The sequence below is a fragment of the Mus musculus genome, chromosome 12 (assembly GCF_000001635.26).
Source record: "Mus musculus strain C57BL/6J chromosome 12, GRCm38.p6 C57BL/6J".
NCBI classification, from domain to species: Eukaryota; Metazoa; Chordata; class Mammalia; order Rodentia; family Muridae; genus Mus; species Mus musculus.
The window spans coordinates 117,585,490-117,611,116 of NC_000078.6; the positions used below are offsets into that span (position 1 = coordinate 117,585,490).

The 25,627-nt window shown below is 43.3% G+C and overlaps 1 protein-coding gene across 3 annotated transcripts in view; it reads left to right on the plus strand.

The window, feature by feature from the left end:
• The window catches only part of Rapgef5 (Rap guanine nucleotide exchange factor (GEF) 5), a 243,212-nt gene that overhangs the window by 68,964 nt on the left and 148,621 nt on the right, over positions 1 to 25,627 (plus strand). For all 3 annotated transcript variants that reach the window (NM_175930.6, NM_001373989.1, XM_030246682.1), the window contains one exon: positions 9,752 to 9,818. In NM_175930.6, coding sequence (NP_787126.3) covers positions 9,752 to 9,818 — 67 coding nt within the window. The remainder of the gene's footprint in view (positions 1 to 9,751; positions 9,819 to 25,627) is intronic.

A 25,627-nucleotide genomic window follows, 5' to 3' on the forward strand; every position in this document is an offset into this window, starting at 1 on the left:
CGATCTCTAAGAAGGATTGACATGCCCTTCTAATCAGACATAGCCATGGTGACTGACATTAACCTTGAGGGACTGCTATTCTCTGATAGGGTTCTTCTACCACTTCCTGTCTTTTATACATGGTAGAGGTGTAGAAATCCCTGGTTATGTTCAGATTAAAGAAGGGGCAGGAGGGTACTGAGTTATCTTGCCTCCCCCCAGATAGCAAGTTAGAACGTCTGTGGTTGAGATAGCCTTGTGTAATGTAACTCCTGAACCTGCCCTAATTTTTTAAAAAAATGCAAGTTATTTTAAAAATTCAAGCCTTAGTATCAATTCCAGATTGCTTGCAATCTTCTGTCATACTGATTACTGTGGATGCAAATGGCAGATCCTGGCTTGAGAATGGACTGTAGAATGCCACATTCGTCAGCAAGTTTCATCCATTTGGCCTGAACAGGAGTATTTGGTCACAGTCACTTACCGGTACAAATGGTCACTGGACACCCAAGGATCTGTTTATTCCTATAATAAGTACCATGCTTAGAAAAATAAAGTCACTAAGCCACCATTTTCTTCTGGAGAGCGAAGATAGAAGATATATATTCATCCTGTGCGCTATCCCACTTAGAACAAAGGATGGTCAAAGAAAAGATACCCAGGGACATTGTCCTCTTTCAGTTGAGTTGTACAACCTCCCCTGGTTCCTGCACATACTTTCATCTTAACTGACTTCAACCTGGATCCTTTGTTTTGGTCTTCAGCCCACACTGTTAGCCTCCCCTGCCAATGAGTGCTCTGCTTTGCTTCCTGTTTTGCCTGTTTTTCCCCCTGTAAGTTCTGCCCAGCCCTCCAGGGGGAGCCCACATCCTACCTTGCCTATGAAGTTTCTCTGATGTCCTTGGACTGTCTTAGGCTTGTGGTTGGTAAATCACTGCTATTACTGTTGGTAATTTAAAAAGGAAAACCCGTTCTTCTGTGCCTCTCTTAGCTTTATGTCCTTTCACTCTTATGACTTCTAACTGAAATGTCCTCTGAAGTCTTTTGATTCTTGTTTTCTATTTATGAGCTAAAAACTCCATCCTGTGGTGCTTTTAATAACCTTTTTGATATTTGAAAGCTATTAAGCTCTACCTACGCAATTCCACATTCGGCCCCCTAATTTGCCATCCTTTCTAAATGACTTTAAAATGATGCCAGAAAACCACTTAATGTCCCTGTATAAACACAAATCTGTTCTCTACAAATGTATTTTTAAAGAGGGAAAAAAATAATAAAGGGGATTTTATAATTTAAAAAAAGAATGTTGTCCACAGTGTCCCCAGCAGGAAGAGAGGTGGTGCTGTGCAAGCTTCTTGCCCTGTTTGAGGAAACAAATGTCCAACTCTCTGTGAAATAGTCTTTATTCCCCCCAAAAGAGATAATTTGAAAGGATTGAGTTGGTTGTCAGGGTACCGCAGGGAAAGAGGCCAGTTGTAGTACCGTATTCAAACAGAAGCCCAAATTAAGTTATCCAGAATGGACTTTTTCCTGACACTCTTTAAAAAAAAAAAAAAAAAAAAACCTATGGACAGGAGGAGAAGAGAATGAGTAAACTTTGAGAAATTAACAGTAACAAGAAAGACAACCTAGTAATTCCATCCTGACTTGTATGATGGTTCTTCCTGATAAGAACCTGATTGAGAGTCGATGCTTTTCAAAGCCAAGCCTGGCTCAGCTACAGTATGTTGCTTCTCTCCTCACAAGTTTGAAGAGGCTGGGCTCCAGTCTGTGCTTGACCCTTGAATACATAAAACCGTAGCCTTCCAGTTACAAGCAGGTAACATCCATGCTATTAAAAGGCTTGTTAAGGATTGCAAATGCTGGGGATACAGAGGACATGCAAAGAAAATTTTTATTTATTTATTTATTTATTTATTTATTTATTTATTTATTTTTGTTAAGGGACCTGGTGTGTGTTATCCACATGAATATTCATCCTCTTGGGTAGCTTATGAGTTCCTACCTTTGGTCTAATACAGTAAAGTTATTCAAATACAGTATCTGCTTCTTTCCCTGCTCTTTCAAAGAGTGCCCTGTGGGATGTGGTGGGTAGCTAGCATGGGGCCACTTTGAGGAGATGAAGTCTTTCCTGTCTGAGAGGAGGCTTTCTCCACTTAAAACTTCCTTGTGATGACTGCAAGCCTATTTACTGTGTTCCTAAATAAAGTGGTTGAGTTTCAGTCCTGATTAGCCTGGACAAATCAGCATCTTTGACCCTGTGACTCCTGTTCTTTTGAAAGTAGCCTTTGCACAAACTTCCTGGGACTTCTCTGACTGCATGGTATTTGTGTCCCAAAGGCTGTGCAGTTTGGGGCCTTGCTTGACCCTGAGAAGATGCCCTTCTGAAGACCAGTCAATTCATGGGGGCTAGTAAAGAATATGCCTGTACAAGACCTTTTAATATGTGGACCAAGCGGACCAATCAATGCAAATTCTGCAGGCCAGTCTCCCCTTCTGGGCTTGGGCTTTCCATCTGTCCTATGCACATCAGGGTCAAGTACTAGGCAAATGGGGGTAACCCTGTTCCTCAGAGTCAGGTAAACTATTTGAACTAACCATTCTTTTTTTGTTGTTTGTTATGGTTTTTTTTTTTGTTTGTTTGTTTTTCGAGACAGGGTTTCTCTGTGTAGCCCTGGCTGTCCTGGAACTCACTCTGTAGCCCAGGCTGGCCTCGAACTCAAAAATCCACCTACCTCTACCTCCCAAGTGCTGGGATTAAAGGCATGTGCCACAACTGCCCATCGAACTAGCCATTCTTTAGGCTGTTTAATCCTGCCTCATTGCTACTGCTTGTGGGAAACACAGAAAAAGGTGCTGGTCTATGTCTTCTCTCCTCACCTCTCCCTACCCTGCCCCTCGCTCCCCTACCCTACTCCTCACTCTCCTACCCTACTCCTCACTCTCCTACCCTACTCCTCACTCTCCTACCCTGCCCCTCACTCTCCTACCCTACTCCTCACTCTCCTACCCTGCCCCTCACTCTCCTACCCTACTCCTCACTCTCCTACCCTGCCCCTCACTCTCCTACCCTACTCCTCACTCTCCTACCCTACTCCTCACTCTCCTACCCTGCCCCTCACTCTCCTACCCTGCCCCTCACTCTTCTACCCTACTCCTCACTCCCCTACCCTGCCCCTCACTCCCCTACCCTGCCCCTCACTCCCCTACCCTGCCCCTCACTCCCCTACCCTGCCCCTCACTCCCCTACTCTGCCCCTCACTCCCCTACCCTGCCCCTCACTGCCCTACCCTGCCCCTCACTCCCCTACCCTGCCCCTCACTCCCCAACCCTGCCCCTCACTCCCCTACCCTACCCCTCACTCTCCTACCCTACCCCTCACTCTTCTACCCTGCCCATTACTCCACTACCCTGCCCCTCACTCCCCTACCCTGCCCCTCACTCCCCTACCCTGCCCCTCACTCTTCTACCCTGCCCCTCACTCTCCTACCCTGCCCCTCACTCTCCTACCCTGCCCCTCACTCTTCTACCCTACTCCTCACTCCCCTACCCTACCCCTAACTCCCCTACCCTGCCCCTCACTCTTCTACCCTGCCCCTCACTCTCCTACCCTGCCCCTCACTCTCCTACCCTGCCCCTCATTCTCCTACCCTGCCCCTCATTCTCCTACCCTGCCCCTCACTCTCCCACCCTGCCCCTTACTCTCCTACTCTGCCCCTCACTCTCCTACCCTGCCATAGTTTCTCCCTGACACATATAAACAGCACAGGAAATTCTCAATCCTGCCTAGTGTATGCTTCACAGCTCTGACCTGGGGGTTCAAGTTCAGCTCTGCCATTCATTCCTGTCCCAGATCTGCCCTTTGTACTTATGACTTATCCTAATTAGATTTTCAGAACATTTGGAGAGGAAAAAATACTGTCTGGGTAAACAAATACTTTTTGAGTAGTAAATTTTTTTCATGATTGAACTGGCATGTTTTGCACTTGGGTCATAGGTGAAGAAAGTTTCCATTTATCTCTTTAGACTGTTATCAGATCAGACTGGCCTTGGTCTTTGCCATTTCTCATTACTCTGGCAGCCATGTGTGGACGTTATTACGTATTTTCCTCAATTACATTTCCAATGCTATCCCAAAAGTCCCCCACACCCTCCCCCCCCCCCACTCCCCTACCCACCCATTCCCATTTTTTGGCCCTGGCGTTCCCCTGTACTGGGGCATATAAAGTTTGCCTGTCCAATGGGCATCTCTTTCCAGTGATGGCCGACTAGGCCATCTTTTGATAAATATGCAGCTAGAGTCGAACTTACAGGCGGTGGCCAGCGGTAGCCAGCGCCATCTTGTAATGGGTATGTGGCTTCCCACAGCCATGGAGTTGGGGAGTCCCCCAAAATCTCCATTGTCTTAGACAAGACTTATCCAGGTATAGGAACAGATTGCTCATCATTACCAGGCCACATCCACATTTGAAAGCAGTACAGGAATTGCAGGAAAATTTGATCCTTTGTGGCTGCTGTACCAGTATTTGAAGTAGTGGTAGGCATCTGCAAAATAAACTGTGAAAAAGATGTCCAAGGACACCAGATTTGAGTCAGCTTTCGATTGGTATCATCACTGTGTACTAGGGCCCAGGAAGCCCATGACAGCCACAGTTTATTGCTACTCAGAAATTTTCTTCTGTCAGCATAACTAGCTGGCTGACGATGGAAAAATAGTCTCTGAAGAAGTCAGCTTGTATTCATTATATTAAAAAAGAATCTCTTTTCTGTCTTAATTTCTTTTCCCATCGGTATTTGCTTTGTAAAATGAGCAGTTCTTACCACCACATCAGTGTTCTGTGTGTGGGACAGGAAGATTGAGACTTCATTGTTAGAGGAGCAAGTTGTGAGGATCTGTGGGGTGTTGTGTGTGTGTGCGCGCCGGTATATGTGTGTATGCATATGTGTGTATGTGTGTACATGTGTGTATGTCATGTGTTTGTGTTTATATGTGTGTGTGCATGTGTGTGTATGTATGTGAATTTGTGTTGTGTGTGCATTTATGTGTATGCATGTATATATGTATGTATGTATATTTGTGTTATGTGTGTGTGTGTGTATTTACGTGTGTGTGTGCATGTGAGTGGTGATGCTAATAACCACAGACTTTGTACAGATCAAACAGTGATGCCGTCTCCCTCGAATAGATTCAACCTTTATTAGTTATATGGTTCTGCACGAAAGATGGTTTTCGCTTTATCTGTGTGAGATAGGAAGCAATGTAAGGATTTTTGAGCACAGAAAAGCTTTTCTAGTTTGCTTTCTGTTGTGATAAAACGCTCTGACCCCAAGCAACTTGGAAGGAAGAGGCTTGGCTTATACTTCCAGGTCACAGTCCATCACTGAGGGAAGGCATGGCAGGAAATCAAGCAGGGACTAAAGCAGAAGCCGTGGAAGGACCCTGTGTACTAGCTTCCTCTTCAGCTCATGTTGACAGCTTTCTTATTCATTAGTCCAGTCTAGTGATGATGCAGCTGGATCCTCCCACATCAATCATCGATCCAGACAGTGTCTCAAAGGCACAGCCACTGGTCAGTCTGACCTGTGAATTGAGGTTCCCTCTTCTCATGTGACTCTAGGCATTGAGGACGAAGGCCATGCTCTAACTTACATGTTCTCAAGGCCACCCTGGCTTCATGGCCAGGATTACAGCAGTAATGATCAACATCGTGAGAGGTGAGAAGAATGCCTCGAAGGAAGAGACAGTGGCAGTACAGGATGGATATAGCATGTATATCTAGTGTACCTCAGTGTTGAAGGGACCGGAGGGTCAAGGATGATGTCTAACCAGAGACATAATGCTGCCATCAATTAAGATAGGGAACACTGTGGGAAGAGAGTATTGGGGTGTGATGTGTCTGTGTACATGTGTGTGTGTGTACACACATGTGTGTGTATGTGAGTGTGCAAGCATATGTGGGACAGGAAGATCGAGACTTCAGTGTTAGAGGAGCAAGTTGTGAGGATCTGTGGGGTGTCATGTGTGTGTGTGCAAGTATGTGTGTGTGTGCATGTGTGTATGTGTGTATATGTGTATGTATGTATATTTGTGTTGTGTGTGTCTGTGTATTTGTATATATGTGTGTGCATGTGTATTTGTATGTGTGTGCATGTGTATATTTGTGTGTATGAGTGTGTGTATGTGTGCATGTGTCTTGTATGTGTATGTCATGTGTGTTTGTGTGTGTATGTATGTCTGTGTGTGCACATGTGTATGTGCACGTGTGTGTGCATGTATGTATGCGTGTGTGTGGGTTGTGAACATGGGTATAATGTTTTCTGGTTACAAGGTCAAGGGACAAGGAACACAGACTTTGCCATCCTTGCATCCACATGGTAGAACTCTAAGGTATTATTAGATTTCACAGGCTTTTAAAAAGCCTCTGCCTCTGGAGCTCAGTGCATTCACTCCCTTGGAGAACTACTAGCTCTGCTTCTGTTGGAAAGCAGAGTCCTTGGGAAGCATCCCTGTAATTCCTAAAGGAAACACCTGCTGGACCAGCGCTTCCTGCAGCCACCAATACTCAGCCAGAGCTCCCTCTTCATAGGACCACTTCCCTGTCCTTTAAGGTGCCTTCCACCCAGGGTCTCTTTGTTTCCCTGCACTAATGACTTGCCAAGCCAGAATCACAGCTTCTCTCCCTTCTTGCTTTCTCCCTCTCTTGTTCCAGTGATAGTGGGGAATCTGCAGATGGCGCACTTGCTGCCTTCCTGCCTTATCTGCTTTTTTTCCTACTTAATCTGATGGTGAAAACTTGGTCTTTCCTGAGTTGCTTCGTTCTTTGCATATGTAAAATAAGAATTTGTCTACATTTGCCATATTAAGCAAACATTATCATTCTGGCATTTTATTAAAGAGCTGGGCAGGGTGTTAAGTTCCAAGTGGCCACAGTGGGGTGTTGGGAGCAGAGTAAGGGACCAGTTGCTGCTTTCCTGGTTTTTCCAGCTCCCCCACTGTTTGCCTGTTTGCCTTGAGCTCCCTGAGATGTACGAAATTTCTGGTGCAGGGAGTTGGGGACCCCCTTAGCAGGGAAGGAAGGTTATTTTTAAACTTAACTGTTCTCAGTAGGCAGTGAGGGTACTCTGGGTGGCATCTAGGAATCTGGATTTTAGAAAGGAAATCTTGGTGTCTGTAGGAGACAGAACAGGACAAGAGAGACCAGAGTCAATCAAATGGGTTAACTGAGGCTATGGATATGTATTCCAGTGCAGTTGAGGGCCTGAACCGAAGGAAGCAGAACCAGGGGTAGAAGCATGAAAGGGTGATTGATGGCTGGATCGCTGCAGTGGGTGCGGGAAGGATGGATGGTCACAGGGTGCTCTGGACCATAAAGAGAAGGGAGCAGGAACAGGACAGCAAGGTGTTAATTTAATTACATATGATTCCTGTGGGGGGTGGGGGTGGGGTGAGGAGGCACTGAGAAGACAGGTGGAAAAACAAGGCATGCTGGTCAGGATTTAGAAACTAGAGAGAGGCCTTCTAGATGTTAATCTGTAAAAGCCATGGTGACTGAGGAGGTAAAGTAGGCTGCAGGTTACAGCCAACCCCAGCGAGAGTATCACACTGCCTCTCCTGAATTATCTTCAGAAATGTTTTTGCCAGGGCGTGTTTTGTGCTGGGAGTATGATAGAAGATAGTTCTGCCTCTGAGCAAGGTTGCAATTATTTTTCAGTAAGGCAACAATAGCTCAGTGGCTGCTCATGAGATAACCAGCAGCAGTGGTAGAGACATGAGCAAACCTTGGGATCATAACTCCTCGCTGTCTCGAAAAACCAACCAACCAACTAACTAACCAACCAACCAACCAACCAAAAAAAACAAAAACAAAAACAAAAACAAAACAAAACAAAACAAAAAACAACAACAACAAAAAAAACCCCATAAACCAAAAACCAAAAACCAAAAAAACCCCATAGCTCCTCCCTGTGGCCTTTTGAAAACAGATTCACAGCTGAGACTGTGTTACTGCAAACTGCTTCATGGCTGCTAACTAAACTTTCAGGTGCTGTTTGTGATAGATTACTTAAGGCAGCTATAGAGACACAGAAGGTAGAACGGAAGAGCCGTGTGCTGTGACCTTATGCGGGACCATGTTTCTTCATCATGAGGGGCAAGTTCTGTTAGTCATTTGTACAGAAGGTGGAATATGGCTTCTTATAGAGGCAGAAGTGGCTTCCACACTGTGGTCCCTCCTTTCTGGAACTTCAAGGGAAGCTGGGACCTGTAGTCTTTTATAATCAGGAAACTATTGGTTTGAGTCTGAGAAACCTAGAAAGGCACAGGCAGTCAGTGTTTTGCTGCAGAGATGGGTAGATGCAGACACATAAGTTCAGTGTTATGCTCTGTGGTGTACTTGGTTCTTAATTTCCTTTCAGATCTGTTCAATTTACTGAGCCAAATTATATAAGCCAATTCAATGGTTTGAGTTATGTAGGGTTTTAAATCTCTTCTCAGTATAGCCTCCTATTTAATAATAAGGATTGTTTTTAGAAATACTCATTGTATGGGTATCTTTTAAAAAGACATGTGAAGATGAAATGCTCAGTTTCTTCTGCAGATATTTAGTTAGGTAGTGGTTCAAAACTTTAGCTGCAACACCAGCAATTAAGGTGGGTGACAAGCTTAGCCGAGCTCCATAGCTGCTTCTCGCTGTTCTTATAAAGGCATTGGCTTGTATTCCTTCCTCGGATTTGAAGGTTGTGACTTTCTTTCTGAAAAGTAGTTGAATAACACTTATAGAATCAAGTAACCAATGGCCAAACTGATCAACTAGCTCATCTCTTCTTACAAAACTGGAGGCCCGTTCTGTGGAGAGCTGGGAGACAGCCTCCTGCCTTTAGGGGAGTGCTCCAGCTGGCTCACCTCAGCTACATGAGATGGGAATCAATCACTGATTGAAATGAAAGTAGCATTTCTGATACTTTGCTTTCCAGATCAATTACCAAGAATCTCTCATCTACAGGCTGTGCTGAAAGGGATTGCTTATGGAAATAGATTTAGTGCGTAATTTTATATACTCATTTAGCATTCATTCATTGGTTTTTTGGCCAAACCAGAAAAAAATGATGAATAAGATTTTATAAGTATAAAATTTATTATTGTATACATTGTGAAAATAATGTAGGCTATTTTTAAAGTGATCTTGTACCACTATGTCTTGTTTATTTCCTGATATTTGGATAACTTCTTTTTCTCTTCACTTTGGCCATGATTTCCTGAAAAATCAGAGTTTCTTCTCTTTTCTTTTTTTTCCTAAATTTTATATAATAATTTCCACCATGGGATTAGGCCTAAAAATATACTATTTCACAGTGAATTTGCTTGGGCTGAAACTAAGTGCAGTGGAAAATTCACATTTCATAGCTTCACAGTTTTACTTAGATTTGGGGGAACTTGGTGTTTAACCACCCTATGTCCATATCTATGTTTTTCATGACCGTATCTGTAGATCAGGTATGCCAGGGTTATCCCGTGATGTTATCTGGGGAGTAGCGCTCGGTCCACTGAACTCAGCTGGTCCATTAGGAAGAGCTACTGGATAACTGATTCTAAAGAACAGTTGGTTGGTAAAGGGTGGTGTCTCTTTGGCTCTGCCAACACGCTGTTATTTGCATACTTTCATTCATGACCTAATGAGAATTGACAATGTCTCTTTGCCTCTTATTTTCTAAATTTGGTAGTTAAGCTTGAGCCACCAGTGCTAAGGAGTGATTTGTTGTTTGTTTCTTAAAGGTCTCACCAGAAAACGGAAGACTCGGAGGAAAGCAGTGATGAGATTCTTGCTCGGCTAACATCTGCGGTAAGACAGTTACCCTACGTGAGGGGAGAAATAATGAGAGCAGGTCAGAGGAGGGAGGCGGTCTGGATACAGCTGCTTATTGTTGTGAAAGGCAAGGTACTAGCCTAGGGGCTTGACTGAACCCTGCTGTAGCCTTCTGTGGAAGGTATATGCAGCCTTCATGCTAAGCCAATAGCTCTCGGGCTTTGAAATCCAGTGTGACTTAACCTGCTACACGAAAGGGGAAATACTCTGTTTCTTTAGTCGGAAAAAAAGAATCATGTCAGGCAACAAAAGGTGATGGCATTGTTTTTTAAAATGGCATTATAACATTGTCATTATATTTTTTAAGGCCATTGAAAAGAGTGGTTAGTGGCTTTGCTTGCTGAAGGGCAGTTCATGACTTTGTTGTGAAAGCTGAATGTCGATGCTAGATTTAATTAATTAAGTTACTTTGTTTATTGATTGATTGATGATTGATTTGAGACAGAGTCTCATTGTTTATCTCTGGCTGGCCCAAAGCTCACTGTGTAGACGAGGTGGCCTTGAACTCTCAGTTCTGCTTCCAGAGTAAGGAGATTAGAAGTGTGGGCCACCATGCTTGACCCTGTGGGTGCTAATCCTTAAGCTCATTTGTGACAGGCTCTAAAAGTCCCAGGTATTTAAATCTTTAAACATTTGGCTTGGCAGTTTCTAACTTCCCTTGAGATTCTTTGTGCTACATTATTACCATGGTCCTAGTTTGCTTCTCTTGCTTTGATCAACACCATGACCAAATGCAACTTGGGGAAGGAAAGAGTTGACGAGTTTATTTTTAGCTTACACTTTATAGTTGCTCATCAGGGAAGCCAGGCAGGAACTCAAGGTGGGAACCTGGTAGTAGGAACTGAAGCAGAGAGCACAGAGGAACACTGACTTGCTCCACCTGGCTCGTGCTCAAATGGATTTCTTATATAGCCCAGACTCTGCCCAGAGGCTGACACTACCCATAGTGGGTTTTTCTACATAAAATCACAATCAAGAAAATGTCCCACAGACATGGTACAGGCAAATCTTTTGGAAGCAATTCCCCAGTTGAGGTTCTTGCTTTCCAAGTGTGTCAAGTTGATAACCAAGATTAGCCCTGACACCCCTTAATAAAATGCTAATTGCAGAAAAATCATGCTTGATTGGGTTGTATGTAAATGGAGCTGTCTACATGGAGTGTGGCACACCAGGTCTCTACCTGGACACAGCTTGGAGGATGAATGTTCTTTACTACTCTTGAATAAACTTAGAAAACTAATTTTGGACTTAATATGGTAAGCTTTGAAACATAAAAGGGAATCTTGACAGTGGGTTAGGAAAATACTTATCAACACACTTCTGAGTTAAAATATGGAACAAAAGGGAGTGCCTGTTTTATACAAAATAATAATTACCATCTAAAAACCAACTCTAAGTCTGATGCTGTGTTAAATATACCATCCGTGCATGTGTGTACATATTCTGCTAAGATGCCCAACAACACTGTGAAGTAGCTGGCACAATTTCTCTTTTATAAGTAGGAAAGCTAGTAAAGGTTAGTTAACTCCACTGAGCTAAAAAGAAACAGAAGTAGAATTTCTCTTTTCAGTTCTCTAGGAGAAAAGAGGCTCTTTTAACTAGCTACTTAATTATTGCAGGGTGTCAGTTTCTTAACAGCTTCTTTTTCTGTTTGGTGTCTATCGTGGTTGAATAAGAATGGCCCCCATAGGCTCATATATTTGAATGCTTAGTTATCAAGGAGTGGCACTACTTGGGAAGGATTAGGAGGTGTGGCCTTGTTGGAGGAAGTATGTCACTGTGGGTGATCTTTGATGTTTGAGAAGGCCAAGCCAGACCCAGTCTCTCTCTCTTCCTGCTGCCTATGGATCCAGATGTAGAACTCTCAGCAGCTCCAGCCCATGTCTACTTGCATGTCACCATGCTCCCTGCTATGATGAGAGCCAACTGTGAGCCAGCCTCAATTAAATACTTTTCTTTATAAGAGTTGCCATGGTTATGGTGTCTCTTCACAGCAGTAAAACACCAAGTAAGACAGAGTCCAAGGCTGTGGTGAAGCTCATTTCCCATTGGCTACAATCTGTCCTCCCAGACTTTCTATCATCCTCTCTTGCAAAAAATTCTGTTTTCAGGCTTCCTCCATTTGGGCTCCTACTTTATGGATAAAGGAATCCAAATTTACTACTGTGGACTAGGTTCTGGTTTCCCATGGGTCTCTGTCTGATTTCTCTCCTATCCCTTCTTTTCCACACAGTTCTTTTGGGCAGTACTTGTTAGAGAGCCAGCAGGAGGCAGGTCCTAATGAGAACCGTTGTCTTGTCAGGCAAAGTAAAACCTGACATCCTATGAAAGTCCAAAGGCTGCTTCTTGTTCCCATATTTTCCCTATGCTTGGGTACAGAGCCTCTCTCCTTTGCCATCTCTTATGGGACTCTCTATCCCCTTGGTTGGTATATTATTTAGTAATTTAGTTGGTATGTGTATGTATATATATATATATATATGTGTGTGTGTGTGTGTGTGTGTGTGTGTGTGTGTGTGTGTGTGTGTATAAGCATTTCTTTAATTCTCTCTTTGATAACCCAACAATTTGAATTTGAAATGTTGGAGAGATCTTTCTCAGTGGTAACTGGGCAGAGTGGTGGTGTGTGGCTTTTGCTGTTATCACAATTATTGCTTACTTTTATTTGTTTGGTGATATCCTCAGTCCAGCAATAACCACGTTTTGTTGTTGCTGTTTTGTTTGTCTGCTTTTTGCCGGAAATTTCACGTTGGTGCTGTTTCATGAGGCAGCTGTAGTACAGGGTTCGGATTGACTGCGTCTTTAAGGAGGTAGCATAGTAGAGGCCTGTTCAGCATGTAAGCCAAACCAGCCGTGTTTAGAAGTAACCTTCACCAGAAGGTGGGGAGAGTGTAAGGATCTGTAATATTGAGTTCATGATAACCACCATGTGATCATTTTTAAATGCTTTGAGCAATGATTTTTAAAATGTAAACACTTCATTTCCACTCACCCCCTTCCTTTTTGAGGAATGTAGTTAGTCCCCCACCCCTACTCCCCCGACTCCTTATCTCACCAGCCTGAGTAGGCCTGTCTATTCAGAGAATAAAAGTAAACCCCTCCACACCCCTGAACGATTAAGCTTCTGTCTAGCTGACTCAGAATCATACACATCAAGTTACCTTATACTTTTATCTGTGGGAAGTATAGAATTTCTATTTGGAATCCTCAGTCTGTCTCTAGTTCTTTCAGTGGTACTAGAGATTTTGTATAAGTTGGAGAAGGGCCAGATAGATTGAGCTTTGAGAGGAGGCATCAAGTGAGATCCACAATGTCTGATCTGGGTTCAAATACTATTAGCAGCAGTGGAGCTGGGGTAGAACCAGGGGTGGAGGGCTGGGGTACAGCTCAGGAGTAGAGACTGGGCCACATTTCTGGTGGTGTTTGTGTTTTCTAAAGAGCCACAGGGCTTGTCCCTCTGTGTGTCAGTACTGTCTTCATCCTTCTTGAATGTGCAGCGGCCACTGGGCTTTGGAATGAATACCTCTGGGATCACTTGGAGAGAGGGATACAGTGTCTTCAGTTTCTGTTAGGTGGCCTTTTTCAGGGACACCTCACAAGCATGCATACTTTTATAATATATGTATATTTACATATATACTCTTATGTTGTATGCCTATTGCACATCAACTCTATTTTCTTCGTCCTGATAATAGGTCCCTGTACAATACAGATCTCAGCCCACACATAAACAGCTTCAGAATATTAACTTCCAGGGTCTGGAGAATGCCTCAGTGGTTAAAAGCCCTGGTTTCAGAAGACCCGTGTCTGGTTTCCAGTATACACATGGTGGCTCCTACCATCTGGTACTCCAGTTCCAGGGGATCCCATGCCCTCTCCTGACTTTCACAGGCACCAGAAACAGACATGGTACATACAATTGCATGCAGGCATAACATTCACACATATAAAATATTATAAGTAAATATTTAAAAAATGAATTTCTAAATCATCATCTCTAATTCTAAAGAAAATGTCCTGGCCTATCTGGATATGATAATCTAGTGAAGTTCTTCTTCTGGGGACTTGCCCTGTGGAAGCAGGACACTGAGTGTTGTTTCACTGACTGTTGTTAGCTCAATGTCTTCATCTTATTTAATCTATTCAAAGACTTGGGATATAGTTCAGTAATAGAATGCATGCTAAAGGCACTCTGTTCAGTCTGCAACATCTTCCTTATTAGAAAAAAGACATATGTTCAAGCTGGGAATGGTAGTGCACACCTGTAATCCCAACATGTGGGAGGCAGAGACAGGAAGATTAGAAGTTTGAGGCCAGGCTCAAATACATAGTGATTTGAGGCAAGTCCAGGCTGTACAAAATTATCTCAAAAAGCAATTTAAAAGAAAAAAAGAGTGGTGGATATATATGTGTGTGTGTATGTATATATGTACACATATATGCATATATATAATATACAAATGTATGTATATACATATATGTGCATATATTTGTAATCTTTAATCATTGAGATGTGAGTAAAGCTTAGTAATGAGTAAGTTCCTTGGGAATAGAGGAGGAAGGCCATGTGTGTGTTTACACATCTGTGTACTATAGCATTGTGTGTGTGTGTGTGTGTGTGAAGGAGGGTCCAAGATGAGGATAATCACTGTTTGATAAGAGTGCACATGGAAAGTGCAGACTTTGTTCATCCACAAGGAAGAGAAATAAATCATTGAGCTCTCGGTCTGGACATTGGCCACCAAGGATTTGCTAAGGTTGCTTCCTGTCTTCTTCTGTTCTGTCTTCTCTGGAGACGTCTGAGGAACTATAGAATGAGTACCATACAGGTTTTATAGCGGGCTACTTCTCTTTACCGTGGTTTAAATAGGACGTTTTATAGTTGCATACAGGAAATGAGGTTTTGCATTCTTAGGTCAGAGCCACACTGTCGTATAATATGGCCATATGTGTAGGAGGGCCAGGAGACATGAAAAAGTTAGAATTATTTATGTTCTTTTGGTGATGATAGACTAAGGTAAATTTTAAAAATATTTTTGTCTTCTTATATTGGTGGCAAATTAGGAGAGAATGATATCTTGTGTGTATTTTTGGTAGAAATAATATACATTTTTTTTGTTTGTGAATGTCAGAATGAATGTAAATCTAATAGTTACCATACTATGGTTTCTCTTTTACAGTTTTGTTTCATTACTAAATATTTGGATTATTTCAATTGAACATAAAGACTTTATAATTAAAATAAAACTTCTTATAAAATTAAAAGGTGCTCAGAACTAACACTGAAGTATATTTATAATTTACTCTATCTCTCTATATGTGTGCACACATGCATATTCCTCAATTAAGAAGCCAAGCTTTTTTTTTATGTTCAGTCTGTACCACATTGGGATTTGTTGTTATTGAAGAGTTTTGTATCTGTTTTGAGACAGAATCTAGTGTGGCCCAGGCGGTCCTTGAACCTCACTATGTGGCTGATATGGACCCTGAGCTCCCAATCTTCCTGCCTCCACCTCCCAAGTGCTAGAATTACAGATGTGCATCACTCTACCCAGCTGTGATCTGTGTTTATTGCTCAATGTTTCCGTGGCTAAAAGCATTACCTGCAACACTTACTATGATTCTGAGATTTCATAGCCTGCACATTTATCATATTTTCAGTCTTGAGCTATTACAAACTACACTAAGAGGAATCTTTATTAGGAAACAATTTTTTTTCCCTTGCTGGTACTGAGGCTTGACCCCAGGACTTTCTTGGCCATGCCTTACTCTGCCATGGAGTCACATTTCTAGCATGGTAGGGGAAGTTCTTTTGAAGAACCTTTTTTCTGATGGTAGTCTATTAGTTTGTTGTTGATTTATGAAAACCCAAATGGGGAACAGGTAAGAGACTAGAAGGGGCCACCGGTGTGCTCTTTGTGCATTCAGGATCCAGCCATTGCTTTCTTTGTGTTGTTGCAGTTCATGCTCACATTGCAGGGTATGCTATCATTGCACTGGAGAGAAGAGCATGTGAGATAGACATTATTGATCACACAGTCAATTAACAAGACAGGAAGCTGGGAATGGAGGTATTCACTTGTTGTTCTAGTGCTTGGAGGCTAGGGTGGGAGGATCCCAAGTTTGAAGCCAACTATGCTATATATGGAATTCTTACGACTTGACAGAATGAGGCCTCTGGGGAGCATTTTAAATAGCACTTTAACTTTTAACCTGGTAGAAATATTGGTAAATGTGGCTGTCTAGTTTGGAAGTTAATTCCGATGGCTTTTCAGGTTTCCTGAGACCAAATAGCTTAGGACATGTGTTACAGATTCTTATACCAGTAAGCAGTCAGTGGTGAATGCAGAACACTCTGGAGGTCACTCGGAAAACCCAAGGTAGTCAATCAGGGCTTTTAGATGATTCCATGGGGGGTGAGGTGGGGGGGAGGAGCGTTAGGAGGGACAGGGTGAATGACAGAGAGAGCAGAGTCATGTTTACAAATAACAGCAGGAGCATAGAAGCCCAGTGGTGTTTGTTCTGTTAACGAACAAACAGGGTGTGTGGTCCTGGAAAGAGTCTTCAATTTAAGTTGGGCGCAGTGACTGACAGATGCAGGGGGGAGGAGTTGAGAGTCTACTTAGGCAAAAATAGGTACTGAATCTCCTGAGAGGATTGCAATGTGTGTAAGAAGCTTTATCTGTTGGATGGGTTAGAAAAGGAGAGAGAATCGGGCTCTTAAGTTCACCCAGGAGACTCATAGAGAATCGGGCTCTTAAGTTCACCCAGGAGACCCCATAGCCATCTTGCTTTCATTAAACTCATTTCAAGTCAACGGAACTAATCTGAACTGTGTCTCCACATGGCCAATACTGCAGGTACCTTAGTAATTAGAGAAAGCCCATGCTTCCATTTAATGGAACAGAAATGTCATGTTTGGTTTCTTCAAGAAAAACATATATAAAGAAAGAAATCTTTAGAAATTATCTGTTTACATATTGTGCAGGCTAGTTTTATGTCAACTTGATGCAAGCTAGAGACATCTGAAAGGAGGGAATGTGAATTGGAAAAGGCCATGCATAAGATCCAGGTGTAGGGTGTTTTTAAAATTAGAGATTGATAGGGAGATCCCAGCCCACGAGGATGGGTTAGTCCCTAGGCTGATTGGTGGTCCTGGTTCTGTAAGAAAGCAGGCTGAGCAAGCCATGAGGAGTAAACCAGTAAGCAGCAACCCTCCATGGCTTCTGCATCAGCTCCTGCCTCTAGGTTCCTGCCCTCTAATGATGGACTATGATGTGGAAGTGTAAGCTACACAAACCCTTTCCTCCCCAGCTTGCTCATGGTCCCAGTATCCCATCACAGCAATGGTCTTCCTAACCAGGACAGATACTGTCAGTGTCTTCACATGTCCATTTGCATCTAGTACCAGCGCTCCACTTTCATGTAGTACGTAGCATCTCCTTGCCCCTGATCCAAGCCTGAGGTGATATTCTCATCTGTTTTTCTACAGTTCTTTCTGCACCCCTTCGGCTCCCCACTGTGCTGTCTCTAAATGAGGCTTGGAGAGGCCTTGGGGTCACATGCCAGCTTAACACTGCCCTTCTTTGCTGCCACAGTGAAGATCTGGCTTCAGCTCTCTGCGAGAGCCATGGAAGTACTTTGGTCAACACTGGGTCACGTGTGGCCTCCTGCTCCTTGGAACTGTACATTTTCCATTTGCCCCCTTCCCCATAATTCCTCTTCTTTCTGGATCTGTAGGACCCAACCCTCAGCCACTTGCTTCTAGTTCCCTTCCACAGGAATCATCCCACCTTCCTCGTAGACTCATTCTCTAAACGACTTAGTAGCTCGCCTTGTAGACTCATTCTCTAAACGACTTAATAGCTCGCCCTCTTTGTTCACCTTGGAAACATGGAGTCAAGTGCTGCTTGATGAACTTGAGAAATGTCTCCTGTCCCAGCACAGGACGACCCTTCTCTCTTCTGCTGTAGCCCACTGTGTCCCCTTTGCCAGACTTCTTGATGTGTTCAAGCGAGCAGACCCTTTGTCCATTAAACTCCGGGGAAGTCAGTCCCTGACATGATTGACAATGCATGAATTTGAGGGTTGCTGTCTCTGCAGCATTCCCCATAATTCCAGTGAAATAAATGTCCTTTGTTGCTCCCGGCTGAGTAATCAAGCCTCCTTGTGCTCTTAGGGGAGCTGCAGGCCTGAAACTTGTCAAATGGGTTTGGGAGTGTAACACCTGCCCTTGGCACTGCTGAAACTCAACCACAGGGCAGATCTCGTCTGATACCTATAATATGAATATGAAACTATGCCTAAGACTGTCCCAAATCAAGTAGAAAACATGGAAATTCCAGTTGACCTTATGCCAATCATGGAGAAATTAAAATACCATCCTAATTTGATTTAGACTAAATTTAAGGAATAAAATTACTATTTTAATTATTTCCTGGTGGGGAGGTCTTGAATATATTAACACCTAATTTTTTTTTAACGAAGCTATGAATGGAGAGTCAGCATAAACACATGTGAAGTCTGAGGCTCAGAAAAATGAGCAGAGAAAGATTAAAAACTGTAGGGGCTCAGCTTTAAGAGCACTGGCTGCTTTTATAGAGGACCTGAGTTTGAGTTTCTGTACCTATGTGACTGTCTGTATTTCCAGTGCTGCGGAATCTAACACCCTCTCCTGGCTTCTGAGGATACCAGATACACACATGGTGCATAGCCATATGTACGGGCAAACATATATGCATAAAATAAACAAAAAATTTAGAATATTTTAATAAAAATGAAGATGTTGAAGTTGTAGTTCGGTAGTAGAGTATATGTTTAATATGACTGAGGCCTTAGGTTTGCCCCCTGATCACCTCCCCCCCCCACAACTGAAGGAGGAAAGGAAGAGAGAGAGAGAGAGTGGGGGAAGGAAGGAATGAGTGCTGAAGTTATATAAAACCTTTAGAAAAACAGTTTCTAGAGTCTTCTAACAAAACTGCTCATTAACACAAAAAATCCCATGGGAATTATGTTACTAGCATGTTTTGGCTAATCTGTTAAAGTGTCTGGAGAGGCCACGTAGTTGTTACAGCTCTGCTTAATGGTGTGAGCCTGGGAGAGTGGAGCCTGAAAGGGGGCTGAAGTCTCAATGCAATAGCCAACTTTATTCAGAGCATCAGTTGATATTCTGCAGGAATTCTAAGGGCTAAGCAAGGCGGAATGAGCAGAATTCACATGAGTTTAGGCTATATACACTCACGGGCAACCCATGCTTGGAAACATTTTTGAATAACCAAAGCAAGCAGCAATGTGTAATCGGAAGCAAACATGCTCCTATTTACTATATCTGGGAGGAACACAAAATCCATGTCGTGGAGGAACAGAGATTACAGGACTCTAGTCTTGTTTACTTGGAGTTTTCCCACAAGCTCTCAGAAATCTCACAGGGCTTCATTCATGGACAGTGTTCCAGGAGGTATGACAGAACCATGAAAGAAGGATAACGCAGTACACGAATCCAGCTTGTTCTAAATCATCTTCCTACGAGTCACAGAACATTTTCCAGAGCTCATCTGTACTGCTACCATATCTCAAGCAATGTGAAGGTAAAATAAGTCAGTGGGATTTGGAACAGTGCCCTGGTTCGTAACAGGTACAACAGAAGTGTGCCATTTGTTGCTTCGTTATTTTCTTTAAAAGTTTTATGAAGAATACACTGTCTTCACTGTCACTGTCTTCAGACACACCAAAAGAGGGCACCAAATTCCATTACAGATGGTTGTGAGCCGCCACGAGGTTGCTGGCAATTGAACTTAGGGTCTCTGGAAGAGCAGTCACTGCACTTAACTGTTGAGCCATCTCTCCAGCCCCCTGTTGCTTTATTAATTTACATTCTGTACTCTGTGTAGGGACTCAAGCCTCTCAATATGCTGACAATTCTGTGATGTCCTTTCTCTCTTTTTTAAAACTTTTTATTGATTCTTTGTGAGTTTTACATCATGGACGCCAGTCCCAATCATCTCATATCTGCCCTTCACCCTTGTAGCCTCCGCCCAAAATAGAAACATACAAACATACAAACCAAAACAAAGCATAGAAAACATCTTATCGTGGTAGCTATGTCACAGTATGTCCCAGAGTAAATCCCTTTTCCCACATGTCTTCACTTGCAAATGCTCATTGCAGTGAGTCATTGGTCTGGTTTGACATCTCTGGTTTCTGTGACACCAATATTGGATCCTCACTGGGACTCCTCTGGGTCTTCCAGTTGCTGCCCAGGGTCATGGGCATCCTGCAGCTTTAGATCAGCAAGCAGGACTGGTCCTTCCACACTTCCCAACAGTTCACAGATGATCATGATTTTGGGGTGGGCCAGCTGAGTTGGTCAGTGTGCCATCTTTCCCTTATCTGAACCACTAGGGTCAGCTCTCCAGCACTGCTCTGGCTAGGCCACCCAATGGCACCTTTGACAAGAGGCAGAGTCAGCTCTGCTTTCATCCCCTTGGGCCAGCTCACCCTCACCTATGCCTCCAGTGCCAGCTCTGCCGTGCTGCCCAGTCAAAGTGTGGAGCCCACTTTCTCAATTGCTGTAGCCTGCCATGGGCTGGGCTAGCTCTCACACCCTTAGTTAGGGCTGGCTTACCTGTGTCTTCCCCACAAGGGCCAGCTCCACTGTGTTGAGCCAGCAAGGTGTGGGGTCTGCTCTCCGGAGTGCTACAGCTAGTGAGGGGGCAGGGCCAGATCTCCTACTCTCAGGCTCTTCCTGCCAGCTCTCCCAACTGCTGCAGGTGGTGGGGGGTGACTAAGGGGAGAGGGCATCACCCCACACCCACACCCACACCATGTAGACGAGTGGAGGGGCAAGCTCTCCTATGCTCTTGCCCTTGGGGCTGCATCACCTGTACTCCACCCACACCCCTACCACCAGGGCCAGCTTTACTGTGCTGCCCAGGTGAGGTGCAGGGCCAGCTCTCTGGAGTGACTGCCGTAAGTGGTAAGGGGCAGGGAGGGGACAGTCCTTTCTTAAAACCCAGAATCAGACTTGAATCACCTTTTGGCAATATCTAGGCCATTGCTTTTCATAACTTACACCTGGTAATTAGCGTCCAGGCGCACTCAGTGTGTGCATCTAGGAGAAGCTGCTGAGACACTGGTACTCTGCGTGCTTTCCTCACTTCTACCTTTCTATAGCTTTCAACATTTGAAATTCAGCATATATTACTATCAGTAAACAACCCAACAGAAATACTGAAAAGGAAAAGCAGCTCTCAGGCACAATCTGAAAGGAAGCAGATGCCCCGCCCTTCAGATGCAGAGATTGGATTCAGGTATTATCTGTAAGGAAATAGATTCCCCTATCCTGTAGATTCAGGCATTGGATTCTGCCCACATCTATCTCTGTGAGCTTGAGAATGCATTGAGGTTGCGCTATGAAGTGTTGCCCCGAAGAACCCCTTGAGATTCTAAGTAGAGGAACTGGTCGAGCCCCACCTGAACTTCCAACTCACAGCAAGATCAGATTTCAGCAGTCAAATCCATGATGATTTACTGTGGCAGAGATATAAACTTATCCCATGCTCCTTGTAGAGTGTGTGCCTGGTAATCCCCTGGTTCATAATATAACAGTTCCCCGTGACTGCCAGAGCTGCCAGGCCACAGGAAGTTAAGGTGATGGATACCTCTGAAGTTGCAAAGTGAATTTCTATGACTGGTGTGTCCTCCGTGCCTACTTGAAAGCTTCAGAGTTATTTTTGAGGTAAACTCTGGGGACAGAAGCACCTGGAATACTGCTCATTGCATCTTTATAAGGCATTTTAGTCTTTTTTTTTTTTTTTTCTTTTTTTGCTATGACAGTGGGGGTGGGCCAGGCATGTGGAATTCACAGTGAGCAGAAGCAGTAGTCACTGGCAAGGACTTCACAGTTGAGCGGGAAGAAGGGGCTTAAGCACTTCCGTTCAAAGATCCTAATTACAATGTAACTGATAGCTCACAGTCAAGCGACACTCTGAATCAAGCTGCTGTTCTTGATGCTTCTTTCACATTGTCTCAGTTAGTCTCACAGCCATCCTGTGAAACAGAGGGCCGGTGACACTCTACCACCCGAGGGCTACAATTGCTCTCAAGGTGGCATACAATAAGTAGGCTTTTCCTGCTTTTGCATTCCAAGTTCTGGCTCTTGTTCTTTGAGGAGGTCCTTGTGTGCTAATGAATTCTATAGATGGACTTTCTAGTTGGGAAGGACCTTAGTTGGCCGGGTTTTGTCTTAATATGAGTTTTCCTGATGTAATATCCCTGCAAGGAGGCCATTCTACAGGCGGTATCACTACAGTGTCTGGGCTTTGACTGGCAGAACACTAGTCTGTTCTGTTTCTACCTAGACTAGCCCTATCTCCAAAAAGTATAATAATCGAGAAAAGGCTTTTCTACACAAGGACTGAAATCTGATATGGAATAAAAGGCACATGAAAGCATGTGTTTGAAATGTTTTTAAAAGAGAGAGGACATCGGCATTTACTTGCTTTGATAATACTTTAAAATATTTGTGGTTTTATTCTGCACTTCGTACCAAAAAAAAAAAAAGTATGCAATTTATCAACAAATGGCTTCCAGCAGTTTGTTTGTTTCCTAGATTATTTGTTCATAGCATTGCCAGCTTTTCACCTTCAGGGCGTCAGATGCCACTACGGAATGAAAAGATAGAAAAATGAAAAGGAAAGGACATAACTATTCCTAGGTGTGGTGGAGGGGAATGTTTATAACAGACGCGTGGAAGAGAATAACCAAAGCCATCAGAGACATCTGAGAGTCCAGAGTGGGCATGACCAGACTGAGCCAGTCCTTATGGGGAAAGGAAGAAGGGAAGAGAAAGGGGAGAGAGGAGAGCCAGGGTGCAACCAGGAGACCGAAGGTACAAAAAGGGTGGGTAACCAAAATGTCTGGGTTATATAGGGAAGAGCCTCTGGGTCAATGGCAGCCAAGCCCCTGGGCTTGAGAGAGTGGGGTATACCAGTCATATCCTGTAACGGGTAGGGACTGAGGGATACTGGGAGGCCAGGTCTGCTACACACCTCAGCCATTTTTTCTGGGTTTGAAACTTAACAACACACTTCCAGACAATATAAACACCCCCATGTGGGGGAGATGAGGAAGGGTGTTATTCATGAAGCAACTCTTCTGGTTCTGGAGCCTTCTGGTTATCTTCCTGCATAAAGAGTCCTCACTGTGAACCATCTTTACCACAGACAGCTCTGGCCTTCTGAAAATTCACAGACTGAGTAAAACATGCCGTTTGCAACACAAATCAGTTGACCTAAACTTCACCCGTCACCTTTGATGACCGCATCCCCCTGTGTCTTCTCATGAGCAGCTACCACTTCATTTGCATTTTAGTTAAAATGTATTTTCATTTGCATTTTAGTTAAAATGTCCAGGAGCTGAACCTGGAGCCAGAGCTGGGATGATGAACAAAAGAGGCCATGGCTGAAGGCTTATAGTCTGTAAAAGTCTCAGAGACTACCAGCTGCAGAAGTGGTTTCAGGAATGGATGCAGAGTGCAGCTGATGCTATTGGAGAACCATAGAACTTTACTCAGCTGGGAGAGATGATTGGTCAGTCCATCTTACAAGTGTACTTATGTTACGCCTGTAGGATAAAGAAGCTAGAGAAGAGAGCAGTTTGTTCAGATAACTGCTACACTGCATTTTTAGTGTACGACTATTTGGTTTTCTTTAAACCTACATTTTAGCTGTCAGCTCCTCTGACCATATTTCTGAAAATCCTGACCATTCTCAGTAATCCGGTTGTCATCATTAGTTCACACAATGCTTGCGGTCAACTAAAACTATTGTGTCTTTATAGTTTGAACCTATGTCAAAGTTATAGCTGTACAGATGTAGCTGGGAATTGAACCCTGGCCTTCTGCTTCCAGTGTTCCTAACCACTGAGCCATGCTTCACTCCTTAGCTTATGCTTTTAGAGTGGTTAAGACTTAGGATATTTGGGAATAAAACTCGGGACTTTTTTTTTTTTTCACAAATAGTGAAAAAAATGTACACTCATATTTGAGACACCTGTGTCTTAAAAAACATTTATATTATATCTTTTTTTAAAGATTTTTTTATTATTATATCTACACACACTGTAGCTGTCTTCAGGCACATCAGAAGAGGGTGTCAGACCTCATTATGGATGGTTGTGAGCCACCATGTGGTTGCTGGGATTTGAACTCAGGACCTTTGGAAGAGCAATTAGTGCTCTTAACCGCTGAGCCATCTCTCCAGCCCCCTATATTAAATCTTAAATTAACATAATCATAACTATTTCTAGGTTTACTAAAAACCATTACAAAATTGTTCACTGTTGGTTCTATTTAAATTAGTTTCAAATTATAGAAATACTTTTACCGTTACTGCTCTGTCCTCCCGGAATGACCTTCACTGAGCTACCCAGCTTCACCCGTTGTTTGTAAAGATGCTTCTGTCAGAAAGCTGGCCCTCATTTTCTTAGTTAACCTCTTTCAGTCCTTGTGTTTGCATTTGAGGCTTCTTGTTGGTCTCCTGTCTTGCTGTGATCCACAACAGCTTTCTGAGCGCTTGGGGATACTGCTGAAGTACCAGGGAGAAAACAGAGAAGACAGCATTAGAGATAAGACTGGACCCACTTCCTGATGCCTGCCAGTGCTACTGAGGATTGATCCTGCTGTTTACAGAGTTGAAAGCCAAAGCATTTCAACATGTTGCAAACTCTAGTTTCTGACATTTAACCAGGAGAGAGAAAAATCTGCAGGCTATGCCTTCCCAGTCCGGAGTCAGCCTCTATTTAGATATTCATGACAGCAACCCAGACCTCAACTGCATGTGCTTAGAATGATATGTAGTAGTTTTGTATATTGAATAAACTGTATTTTAAATTAAAGTTAAGCTTTATAAAAAAGCGTCCTTGCAGTTTTCTGTGTAACTGAGTGTATCAGCCTGTGATATACCAAGTGAGCCTAATCATTTGATTGAATTATGGGATCATTTTTATCAGTGAGACACAGTGAAGACCATCCTCCTTACAAATGAATTAAATTGGGGTAGAGCAAAATGAAAAGTAAAGATAGATTGCCAGATGAGATGAGTATATCACGGAAATATGGAGTCCTGGAGAAAATCAGTGTCTGGTTAAGGAGATCAGTGGTTTTTCATCGCTGGGCACAGCATTGAATCACAGGAAAAGAGAGTATAGAGACTAAAGGGAACAACCCATCGTCCCCTAAAGAACCCTTTCGAATACTTACCAGGCATTTGGCAAACTCTCAGCTGGGTGGTCCTTGCTGGTCCCCTAGAGAAGTTGTAGTTGGAACACTGCCTCTGCAGGCTTTCCTGGTTCTGGACTACAACATTTCTTCCTTGTTGCTAACAGGTCCCTTAGCATGCAGTTGCTCATATTCCTTAAATATAAACTTAACAATTTGCAGAGGAGACTCAGTTCTTGCACTATATTCTTAGAATTCTAAGCTAGGTGGAGTGGTGCACAGTGCTCCAGGAGGATCTCTGAGTACCAGGACAGCCAGAGCTACACAGACGAACCCTGTCATGAAATAACAATAAAGATTTTTGCTGGCGTAGTTTGTAGGGTGAATGCCTTTTCTTTTAATGTTTCCTTTCATCATCAGGTGACTTTTCCACTCCCTAAGTCTCTTAAGGGATTTTTTTTTTAACTTACCCACTGTCTTTCATTGAAGGAACATCCCTTACTTCAGATAATGTCAGCAAGAGACAAGTAGGTCCTCACCTCCATGGAGCATCCAGTTCAGAAGACAA